The sequence below is a fragment of the Scardinius erythrophthalmus genome (assembly GCF_964197995.2).
Source record: "Scardinius erythrophthalmus genome assembly, chromosome: 22".
Lineage (NCBI taxonomy): Eukaryota > Metazoa > Chordata > Actinopteri > Cypriniformes > Leuciscidae > Scardinius > Scardinius erythrophthalmus.
Window position 1 is genome coordinate 17,684,493 of NC_138242.1, and position 12,817 is coordinate 17,697,309.

General features: G+C 40.6%; 1 protein-coding gene across 3 annotated transcripts; it reads right to left on the bottom strand.

Moving 5' to 3' along the window:
- Positions 1-1,243: 1,243 nt before the first annotated feature.
- On the bottom strand, positions 1,244-12,366 carry pabpn1 (poly(A) binding protein, nuclear 1). 3 transcript variants are annotated; one of them, XM_081353194.1, is made up of 7 exons: positions 11,857-12,366; positions 10,326-10,434; positions 9,975-10,042; positions 9,776-9,882; positions 8,972-9,059; positions 5,834-5,985; positions 1,244-2,820 (listed from the first exon to the last, which is right to left on the bottom strand). In XM_081353194.1, exons 1-7 carry the CDS (start codon positions 11,989-11,991, stop codon positions 2,781-2,783), a joined length of 699 nt encoding a protein of 232 aa, XP_081209320.1. In that variant the 5' UTR covers positions 11,992-12,366; the 3' UTR covers positions 1,244-2,780. The 3 variants fall into 3 exon arrangements, with proteins under 3 accessions (XP_081209320.1, XP_081209319.1, XP_081209321.1); XM_081353193.1 differs by having other exon boundaries at positions 1,244-1,913; positions 11,857-12,336; XM_081353195.1 differs by lacking the exon at positions 11,857-12,366 and adding an exon at positions 11,448-11,574 and having other exon boundaries at positions 1,244-1,913.
- Positions 12,367-12,817: the final 451 nt, after the last annotated feature.

The following is a 12,817-nucleotide window of genomic DNA, read 5'->3' on the forward strand; positions in this document are numbered from 1 at the left end:
TGTCATAGATCACTATTTTCCAGAGACACAAAATTAGATTAACCTCAAAAGTGTTGAATTAAATTTTGCTATCGTCCAGAACATGTCCATTGTGTTATTTTTTTATTTGTTTGTTAATTATTTAGGGTATATATATGGCAGAAAATTAAAGCTTGGACATTTTTTGAGTCCCTGTAACATAATTCAGATAAAATCTGTTGTACATTATGCTGGCATAAGAAACTTGCCTCGCCAAAACCACAAGAAGCAGAGGAGTCCTCTGCACAGACCCTACGGCCAGCTTCAACTCCTCCCTCCATATGCCAACGTGACAATCCCAGTCTTCAAGCTGAAAGAACTGGATGAAATATTCTGAACGATCAATGCACATTCTGACTTATGATGCAGCCTGGAATTAAACCACACCATGTTCATTCGTCTAACCCAGGGGTTTCCAAACTCTCAACACACCTGCCTGGAAATTTCTGGTTTGTTTCTAGGAATTTCTTCTGTGCCAAGACATTGATTGGCAGGGTGAGGTGTGTTTAACTGGGTTGGAGCTGAACTTTGCAGGATTGGACAGCCCTGGTCTAGCCAGAGGCTTGGTCTGAGGACTGAGCCTGTTTTCTCCATTTCTATCACAGATGGAGTTTGGGTTCCTTGCCACCATCATCTTTTTGACTTGCTCAGTCAGGGACACTTAATATCCGACAATAATTATCAATATCATTAATTTGATTGCACTGACACTACTGGAGGAGAACTGTACTGAGCTAGATGATGACATCATTCACCTTTATAGGTGAATTTAACCAGTTGCATAACTTATGAACTACAGTTATTGAACTGAATCTACGCTTAACTGATTTCAACTGAATAATGACGGTTTACTATTGCCTTTCTAGAGCTGCTTTACAGCAAAATTTAATCTGTTTACATCATAGAACATAATTTTTCTTCTTATTGTACAGCTGCTTTGAAACAAAGGTGACTTGACCAAAAGCATTAAAAAAAATATGGTGGGCGTCCTGTCTGGCCAAACCACTGACAGGCTTCCCACACCTTTTGGCTAATAAATCCCCCTACTGGATAATCATTTCTAATCATTTTACATATGTCGCCCTCAAAAATGGTGATGTCTAACCAATACATTTTTTAGAAAATTTTATTTTCTCAAAAACCATGAGAAACCCAGAGGCAAATTGAACCTTAATGGTCTTAAGATTCCTACCTCAAAAAAAAAAAAAGACCCAAACACCTTAAGTACTTTTTACACAATGTCTTTTATTTTTTTTCTAATTACAGACTCATGGGTTAAAAATAAAATAAAAAAGGAAAACATCTTTTCGCTTTTCGTCCATACCCACTCCCCCATCTGAAAAAGGAAAACGAACAGAAACGAGAAAACCATCTGCACACAAATCCCCCTCCCTCCCCCCAAAATAAAAGCTCCGAAGCCCTCAAGTAACCGATACCTGTAGCCCACGCGTTAGTGCTCCATCGTGCCCTAACTGCACTGTGCGCTGAGACAGACAAGGCCCTAGAAGAACCCTCCCCTTCAACCTCTATCTGGTCCTGCCTCTCTCACTCACTCGCAATTTAAGCAGCCATTGCTCTATCATGGCTCTGCCTTCACGATATATAAATTTGTGTGGTGGATGTGTGCGGTGTATGCGGTGTCTGTCTGTATGTGTTAACATGGGCCTGGTGCATCTCAGTAAATTTATGTTGGTAAAGCTCAGCGCTTGTTATTGTAATAAATGCCTCCCGCAGTGGGCCGGTGGTCGCCCTGTCCCCCTCCCCCTCCCCCCCACACGGAGAGGATGGGGTGAGTGTGCATAGCGGGAGCAGAAAGAGACAGAGACGCCGCCGAGACGGTAGGGGGCGCCGCGGCCACGGGAGGAGGGGTAGTCAGTCTCCACTGGTCCTGAAACCTGAAACGACAAGAAGTGGTCTAATATACAAAGAGAGAGCAAGGAAGAGGGGGGGTTGGGGAGGGGGGAGCACAGGAACAGAGGAAGGAAAAAAAAACTGATGGTCGGGAATGGCATATGGCAGCATGAGACAAAAAAAAAAACTCTTGAAACACAAAAGAAAAGATCTCAGAGCTCAGGCCATGCCATCTCACAATAGTTGTATGATGTGGAAGATGGTTCAAGAACAGTAAAACGTAAAAACAACGCCGAACTCTAAACCATTGTCGGAATAACAGGTGGAGGAGGTAATCCGAGTGAGGGATGAACAGGAAAGAAAACAGCGCTGGGGGGGAAAAGGGATTCCAGAGAGCACAGACAAATAGAGAATATGATCTCAAATAGCACAACTTTGTGAAAACAACAACATTCTTGCTATTAAATTGTTCACATATTCACGGTACAATAATAATAATAAAAAAAAAGTTAACATTTTTTTTTTCTGTTTGCCTTTTTTGAATGCAAACATAAGAGGGGCTGTTTGGTGAGAGAAAAATCACAGCCAGACAAAAGGACACATCTGCAGCCTGAGATTACATCATCATCTTCTCAAATTTAAACAAATGCCACCAAATCTCCCAGACGGCCATATTGTACCTTACCAGGGCGATCGCAACACCTCCTCACACCCACGCGCACACACAATCGCACACTGCGGCCAGTCAGTCTGTCTTTCCAGGAGATGCTCTTTTTTTCTTTTTTTTTTCTTTCTTTTTTGTCTTTTTTTTTTTCTTCTTTTTTTCTTCCTTTATTGAGAGGGGTCTTTTTTCTTTTCTATAGGGATATGGGGTGATAGTAAGGGGGATTTCATAGGGGGGTAGGGAGGTATTAGTAAGGGGAGTACCACGATGTTGTTCGCCCTCGGCCCCTGGAAAAGAGAGAGAAAAAGAGGGTGAGTTCTTTTTTGTGATTGGTTTAAGAAGACGGACACCAATTCAGTTTTTTGGGGTATGAGTGTATATCAGTAATATGCATTTTAAAGGGCCGGTTGAGGACAAGCTGAACGTTTATGCACTCACGTTACAGGTATACACAATTCAAAATATGAAATGAAATGTATACCCCTCTTCTACGGATAACAAGATTTAAATAGTGATCAATGCAACCATGTGTAAAGAATCCAGTAATGTGGTTTACTATAAAGGGAAGCTGAGGAAGATTATCCAACAGCAGAATGTGTGTGCGTTAGTTATATTCAAGCTTTATGAATGGTCTAGTGTCCAGTGTTGGGGACAGTGAAAGCACGCTCTCCCTCTTTCTCTCTCTCTGAACGGGGCGGCTCCTGTGGTCTCTGTAAGGGAGAGATCCTGGGGACATGAACCCTCGAACACATGCACACAGTTACAGTCAACGACACACAGCTCTCCACAAATGGACTGGGCCACAGAGCGCGCACACACACACTCGCACATATATACATTAATAAATGCATTGGCATCCATTCAGGCAGCCAGAGACACTCGTCATTCACACAAAACCCCCTCCAGGAACAGCCTGTGCTCTTTGTGGCACAGAAACCTGTTATCGGTTGGATTCTAAAACAGTCAATATCAGGCTGCAGGAATGAACCCTCCATTCTGGAAGTGAACACATTGTTATTCATGCGAGGGGTGAAAATGTACCAAACTAGGTTTTTCTAAAGCAAACTTGCCTGAGGTCAAACACACACTTGCCTTTAAGTTATTCAGAGCTGAGCTTGACATCAGCTACATACTCAAACTTGTAGGATCCCATTGGCTAATTATAAAGATATAAAGATATATACAATCATAGTCACCTAATAAACATCAAAATTATTTGGGTTTGGGATAAAACAAATTCTTCAACCATTCACTAACACAAGCTCCACTCTAACAAAAAAAAGTCAAAGTGTGGCAGTGCATGTACAAGAGTTTCCCAACAAACTGATGTCCATGATTCTGATTCAGAAAATGCTTTCACTCTACCAGATCTTAAAAGACAGGAAATATTCAAATGCTCCCAAAAATCTTCAATTTAAAGTCCATCATCACACTAGGTTATCAAAACAATTGAAGCCAACAGTAATGATACAGATACAGGCCTGGTTTCACAGACAGGGCTTAGATTAAGCCAGAATTAGGCCTTATTTTAGGCCTTAATTGGGACGTTTACCCCCCGGTTCCACAGACAAAGTTTAAGATAGTCCAAGACTAAAATGCATGTTTGAGCTGTTTTAACTGAAAGCAACTTGCACACACATACCTTAAAATAGATCAGTGCCATTGTTTTGTCTCAAGATGTACACCAGTAATGTTTTTTTTCTTTTTCTAAGGCACGTTTATAAAAGCTGCTTAAATGTCCTAATTGAACTAAGGCCTTATCCTGGCTTAATCTAAGCCTTGTCTGTGAAACTTGGCCCTTAGTAGCTTTTTTAAATGTTCTTTAGAAAAATACATTACTGGTGTGAATCTTGAGAAAAACAACAACAATGGCACTGACATATTTTAAGATCAGTACAAGTTGCTTTCAGTTATGACAGTTCAAACATGCCTTTTAGTCTGGAGCAAGGCTTAAAGCATTGTCTGTGATACCAGGCAATAGAGTGCCAAATCTGTCCAGAGGGCCTAACAGGCTTTGAGCTGAGTGTCGAAACCTAGCGAGATGCCTACTGAGACAGGACCACAGGCCTGCCCTTTTTGAAAATTCCCTATTTAGGCATCTAACTCTGTTTTGAGGCACAAGGCATACATGATCTTCACATTGGGAAGCAGGTTATTGACTTCGAAACCTCTGGAGAGTGTGAAGGATCATTCATGCTCAGAATCTTACACTGCAGGAGGGAAATGGAGAAGATAACAATGTGTGTTTTTAAAGGGATACTTCACCTCTGGGAAGATGAGTGTGTATTTAAAATAGGTCATTTAAGTAGAAGAAATGTGGAGAAATTTTTGAATTTGGAGCTTTCTAGACTGAGAAAATGACGAATTTTGCGTCATCTGAGGATTTTTTCCAGACAAAAAATACATAAATCTCTCCTCTCAGGGGGATATGAGGGGGGAAAGCATGGTAATTCGAAAATACTACAGGTTTTCTACTAATACAAAGCTTAATGCTAAATCCTGAAGTAACCCTTTAATGGTTTCTGTAATTCTTCCTCAGTTTTCCTTTTAACATGACGACACAGAGGGGTTTGTACAGAGAGTGCAGACTACAAAAGAGAGTGGTGCAGTTCCTTCTCTCCTCACACCGAGGCATTAAACAGCAGCATGCATACATACAGGAGACAGACTGCGGTTACACTTTAATTTAAGGTGACGTAGTTACATTGTAATTACTCTAAGCACTGAGTAATATTAATTCACTAAATGTACTTACTATAGAGTTATGGTTAGGGTTTGGTTTAGGGTTAGTTACTTGTAATTATGAATAATGTACTATTTTACTTAAGTAAGTACATGTAGTAACGTGTAACTATGTCACCTTAAAATTAAGTGTTACTCAGAATGCTTTACAATTGCAAACTAGCACAGAACGCTTTAAAAGGTAACAAAAAGAAAAGAAAAAAAAAAGAAAAAAAAAAAAGCAGAAGAGTTGATGGATTTTAAGAAATGTCATGTTATATATATATATATATATATATATATATATATATATATATATATATATATATATATATATATATATATATATAAAAAAATTAAAATAAATTTCTCCTCTTTTGGTAATTGTTCCTTAAATGTTTATATTACATGATGGGATTAATACAAATAAAATAAATAAATAAAAGCATGGATATATAGAAACACTTATTTTAGATCGTCCCCCACCCAATGCGCGCACACTTTCACATCAGCACTCTCTGTCAGGATGGAGCCTGTGTGTCAGTCAATGTCAAACGTGCAGGTTGGCATGGAGCTCACCTGAAGGCCCGTCCTCTGCCTCTGGGAGGTGTGTAGCCACTGTAGTAGCGTGCCCGGGACGAGAAGTTTCCTCCCCGTGAGCGGAAGCGGGCCCGAGGGAAACCGCGGTCTGTGGTGCTGATGCCAGGACGATTTGTTCTCTTGGCCCCAACCTGGAAGAACAGTTGGGAAATTTAAGGGTGCTTTCACACTTGGTTCGATTGCTCCCCCCTCCCCTGTCCCCGATGAAATGTGTTCACATTATATTATTCGTATCCGAACCGCGGTACGCTGCATCAAGGTGCAGCTGGCACGTAATCGTGTTGCTTGGTAACCGCAATGAATGAAAAGGCGTAAAAATGGATAGAATTGCTCGCTTCACATTTGTTCTTCTTTTTTTGAACCTTTGGTTTTGTTTTCAAAGAAAAGATAAAGAAACACACTTGCATCTGTCTGCCACAAAAGTACTAAAATCGTTCCAAATACAGCAGGCTGTCCGCCGAAGAATTTTTGGGGAGGCATGCCGAAATCATCTCTCTGCTTGCAGTGCGTCAATCCCGCTTTTCATCAAGGTAAGTGTATACGCACGCATGCACAAAAGAGCTAACGTTATTACATTATACGGCATCAATAGCGGTTCACTTCCGCGATTTGGTACGATTGCATTCTTATCAGCAGCGAACCGTACTGGAGTTCACAATGAACCGTACCCCAGACCACCCTTTTTAAGCGGACTCGAGTACGGTTTGCGGGTGCGCACCCGAGTTCGGAAGACAGCATTTACATCATCCAAACGAACCGAACTCTGACGTCATTCGAACCCGGGTGCGCACCAAAAGTGCTAGTGTGAAAGCGCCCTAAGTTTCAAATTTCAAGACTCCAAGACACATGTCCTGGAGGAGCACCCCCAGCACTGCACATTTTGTATGCCTGCCTTATCTGACATACCCATTGCAGTCTCAACAAATGAGCTTAATTGGATTGGAGATGAATGTGTTAGATGAGGGAGACATACAAAATGTGCAGTGCTGGGGGTCCTCCAGTACAGGTTTGAAAACCCCTGGTATAGTCAGTTTCAAAAAACTGAAAACTTATACTACTGAATAGAGATACATGATTGTTATTTTACTTTTATAAGACTTTTTATCTTTTTACTTCGGAATTAGCCAAGAAAACAAATTTCAAACAACAGCACAAATAAATGCAATAGAATAAAGAGATGAAAAACACAGCTTTAAGCTTTAAGCTCAGGTATACAGTACATTCAGGTAGGCCAGTCACAATTATGAAATTTGGCTGACGATTAATTGTCTAAAAATAATTGCGGTTATGTCGATTAATTGCCAGTTTTAGGGCTTTGACGATTATGCCGATTAATTGTCTGTTTTAGGACTGTGTCATATTTTTTGTGCTTCATTCATAAAATAATTGTGATGAATTTAATCCTTTGCAAGCTATCATTTTGCAGGGTAAGATTACACTTAACACCTTTAAATATTAAATGTATTCAATAGCGGTGACAATTTTTTTATTGAACTTAGTGAGTGTATAAATCAGCAGCAAAAAGTAATTCTTGAAAACATCTGCACAGTAATTTTATAAAATCTAAACGTGTTAAAAAATTACAATTATATATATATATATATATATATATATATATATATATATATATATATATATATATATATATATATATATATATATATATATATATATATATACACACACACATATACATACAATATGCAATTAAATGATGATGCTTACTCTAAATGTACTGTGCAGCTTTTTAATGGGGCAACAACACATGAGTTATGACAGAACAAGACAGGCTTTTAATAATCTTTCAGTGCGCAAAACCATGATAATGTGAAACACTTCAAAACAGAGCGGAACAAAGCGCGTATGCACATCGCGGGTCCAGAATGATGTGCTTAAAGCAACATGGAGTCACAGTGCGCAGCGCTGCACAAGTGCACATTTAAAAGTTCACAGCACAAAGCGAAGAAATGCGAGCGCACAAATCCTAGTGTATATCTGTCCAACAGTTTATTGATCATTTGTTTCTTCAGTTTTTCTTCAGTTATTGCGCGTTTGATGCCCATTCAGTCCTTGTAGTGTGTGATCTAACAGGCATGAGTCGTTTAGAAACAGCAATAAACTCAAAAAAAGTAATTTTATGCAAATCCACAGCCCTTTATCTACAGATCAAGCATTATAACGTGGATATATCATATTGGAGAGTTTTACCGTGCACCTGCCGTAACTGGACAACGCACTGAATGCTGAATGGAGAATGATTGAGAGCCGCAGAGGAGGGAAGACGAGTTTCTGTGACCTTAAATTTAACGATGTAAATATACTTTTGTCCCTCACAGAAATGTAAGTAATCAAATGCAAAATAACTGGATCGTCTTCATTGTAAAAATTAAATACAGATTAATGTTTACAATTAGTTACAAATGTTATTCAGTCAAGAGCAGAGAATGATTTTCTTTGTCTTTTGTTCTTTTACTAACATGATAGAGCAGCAGGAATATTAGGCTGCTGTCTCTTTAAGAGTTTTTGCACGGATCCAACATACCGTTACACAACTAGCGCTAACTTTCTCAACTAATTAGGTTCCAAAACTGACTGTTTACACGGAATACTCGCCAAGAACGCATTTTGACAATTTTTGTGTGTATTTCACCATTTAAGCACAGTAATCCACTCATTTTAGTACTTGCGACTCACAAGCTGCTTGAGACTGAGAGGCGGCTTGTGCTCTCCCCTTATATAAGTGGTGCGTGTTTTTGGTGTGAGGGCGAAACCCGCGGGTATTAGTAAACTATGCACAATACAAGTACTATTTAACCAGAGCGAATGAGACGAGTGAGTGTGTCACTTCGTCATCAAGGAGAAGAGAGAGAGAACGTGCAGCTGATGTTATTGCCTGTGCCGCTGGCAACAAAACGGACCGGCTCAGAATCGGAAAGATGTGAGACTGACCGGGTCACTGGTCTGGGCCGATCAAGCGTAAAATCTGCCGATTCCGGTTCCTGGGCGGTCGATCGATGCATTTCTACTACTTTAGTGTTTGTCAGTGCTTTATTATCTGCTTCAAAACTAATTGACTTTTGAATATGTCAAGACAATTTATGTTATGCCTTATCTCACCTTAATCTGCCTTCCTCTGAATAAGGACTCATCCAGTGCCATGGCCGTCCTAACAGACTCCTTGTCTGCAAACTCTATATATGCAAAACTGAAATGTGAAAAGGGCAAATGATCATGAGGGCAGTCAAGGTCAATTAAAAAGAACAGGAAAGCATATACTGAAACTGCTATTAATTATTAATTGTTCTGCACAAATATATACATGCATCAAAAACTAAGTAAGCATATTGTTAAAGATTTAAAGACGACAGAAAGTAGATGTGATTAAAGCATTGCATCAAATGTTACCCCATGCAATGGGCTGGCAAATTATTAATGGGAACAGCTTGAAAATACTGTGAACCAGAGTAGCTAAAGACCAGTCTCAAACTCCACATACCAAAAAAAAAAGACCATACTAATTATGGCAATGTTCCCACAGATACTGAGTGGCCATGCACAAAGATAAACAGTTGTTTATATAAAAATACATAATACATAATGCATAAGCTCTAAATTCTGAAGAGAAAAATGCTTTTAGTTTAGTTTGCAATTAATAATTTGTGTTCAATTAAACACTCATTTTATTTAACAATACTTCTTTACTAGTATCACAGCCATTATGCCTCAAATTCTAGATTTGTTTTTCATTTCAGTGGCTACTGTTCACTATATCTGGGTTAAGGTGATGCATCAATGCCTTCTCTAAACCTACAGTGCCTATCTAGAGCAGACGCTGCACAACAGAGAACAAGAAACTGAGACGCCCAAAAAAAGGACAAATACGACAGGTAGGAAAGTGCAGGTTAAGAATGCATGAATTACCCTTTAGGGTGTCCTGTAAACTTGTCACACAAGATGGTGACTCTGTTTACGGACCCACATCCGTGGAAGTGCGCCTCCAACTCCTCTGCCGTCGCACCATAATCCACCTGCAAGAAACAAAATTGTATCACTACCATTTCTAACGTCAAGCATGAAATGAATGACTCCAGCTCGTAGGTGTGAGAATAATTGCCCATACATTTCCAACATAAATAGATCTCCCATCGGCTTCCATCTTCTCTTCAATGGACATGATGACAGGGCCAGCTGCAAAGAGAAAACATTATTTCCACACAACTCTGAAACTCTCATTCATCAACATATGCAACTTCATGATTTATCACAGTAACCCCCTTGTCGACAAGGTTATTGCATAAGTCTATTTTTCGCTCATATCTCTATTGACCTCAAACGGTCCAGTGTTAGTTATTCTTCTCCTAATGCAATCCTATGCATCATCACTGTCTGTTCTGCAATGCTCTCCTATAATTCAATCTTCCTTCCCAAGACTTGCCCGTTCTCCCTCCCTCATTCATTTAGTCTCACTTACCAGGTGGAGGACTGAGATTCATCTGTTTCTCCACCTCGTTCTGTAGCTCCTTCAGTTTCTCTGCCTCCTCCTCCATCTCTCTCACCCGGGCTTTAATTGCCTCCAACTCCTGAGAAACCAAATTAACATGCACATTTAGACCTTAGACATTTAGAATATTAAACATTCAACAAAAACGTAGCATAGCTACACCCTGATATTGAAACGAATCAATTATTTTGAATGTGCCTGATCGACATTGGATCCAAATGCATCAGTGTCAAGTGTTGCTGCTAAATCCATTTAGTCAGAATCAGTCATTATTCTCACCGGTTTTCATGGAGACAGCATGCACATGCACTTTCACACACGTGATTATGCACTGGGCTCTTTCAAACCATGTACTGTCCAGTCAGCAATACGCCCTAAGCATGATGCCACCCGTGCAGGCATTGTTGTGCGCGAGCGAACACACTTTTAGTGTGTATTCATTCACACGCACGCACACAAGTTTCAGCAGTGCTGCATTGCAGGGCAGTCGCTTTGGATCGCTCCTAAAGTAACACAGCATGGATGTGATGGCCCCTTTTACGCAGTTAAGATTTCGTATGATACGATTTAAATAGAATACACAACCAACAGCATATTATGAAGTAACTAATGATTAAATACGAGCCATAAATAGAGCACAATTGCATGATGAAATAAGGCAGCCATGCATTCAGCATGCAAATACATGACCTACTCTAGTTCCAATAACGTTAATGTGCATGGAGAGAAATGCACCAGCCCAGCCCTACTGCCCCATCTCCATCACACACACTCGCAAAAATCGCCAACAAATTATGCAATACATCACGAGCGGCATTTAATCTCTAAAGTACATCGAATACAACGATCACGGCGATGCAGATGTGCATGACATACAGCGTTTTGCCCAACGACAACTATGCAGCTTTCCTTAACGTAACCAATTCGATGAAAAATCAGAAAATAAAAGCCTTTCACGCCTTTTTAACATGTCACACACGTCGCATGAAGATTTATTCCATTGCAGAGGCCAAAAACAATCACGCGCAATTACCAACGCGACTTACTTTTTCACGCCACAAATATTACTGATGAGAAAAGAGGCGTGTTTACCGTGAGCCGTCTGCTTCTTTGCGGATGGATCCACACACTGCTGCGGCTAATGGCGGCCTGTCCTACCCTCGCCCCTGTCTCTTACATCTCCCGTCGCGCATTTTTTGCGATGAAGATTTTTTCCCTCCGCTAGGTCTGCAGATCTGGCGCAGAGGAACCCAGACGGATGTTGCGCCAACATGGCGGCCAGCAGCACGCATGTCACTCACTAATTCTACTGCACTGCGTGAGCCACAATGGCGGACAAACCGTCCTGGCAAAACCGGTTTCGCGTACACATGATTGTTTGGTTTGTAATTCAGTTTTATGTAATTTTAAAAATGTGAGGTTGAAGAGGAAGTTGGGGTGAAACCCTATACCAATATACGAAATGAGTCATTAAAGCGGGTGTGATAAGTCCTTCACTCACCGGATCTTCAATAGCGGCCTCTCCCTCGTCTAATCCAGGTTCTTCATCGCCGGCGCCTGGGTCTTCAAGTTCTGAGTGACCCGGGTCTGAGTCCAGCAGAGACTCATCTGCCAGTCCGTTACCAAACTCCGCCATCGCCTGATTCCCGGTGGTCCGACGCGCCTCGTGGCTGAACTACAGGCCGCGACTCTCGCAGGGGGGAGCAAGAGAGAGGGGCAGGGGAGGAAATAAAAAAAAAACGGCGGAAAACGCCGCTCACCAAAGTTAAAATGGGGAATAAAAAGCCCGCCTCGCTTCCTCTGGAGCTCAAACGTGTACTTCCGCGAATAAAACAACTACACTATTTAATCCAAATATAAATAGGTTTCACTTGATCAATATGTCGCACTTACTACTCTATTTACATTAGAAGACAAATTCAGAAAAGCAAATGTGTATTCTTCGCGAGGGCTCGTGTGTTCCAGAACAGAAATGGAAGCCGAGGGCGGGGATTCCGACCACTGCAGGCGCACTATCGAAAGGTGATTGGACAATTCCGCACTTTAGACACGCCCTCTCAGCGTATCGAGAACGGGTATTGGTCTTCTTTTGGAATAATTCAATGCGCTCGCCACTTAGACTTTACAACAGTGACTGTGATTGGATGAAAGCAGCGTCATTCAATGCTCACAGACCACCTTTAGATTGCTTGCAACGGTATTTGTATCGTCGGATTAGAGCTACTATGCAATGTTGCCATGTCCGCACAGTATAATACACTTTGACTTGTATTTTACGTAAAGTCACTTCTAAATAATTTATTTATTAAACTTATTTCCAGAATATAGTCCCATCTTTAGGCTTGCTGCTGCCTGGCCTAAATATCATAATACAGCATGGCCAAGCAGCAGTTGTCGAATATCAGGAATAATTCTTTTTTTTTTTCAAAGCCTTGAATTTCTTTGTTTTTGAAACATTATAT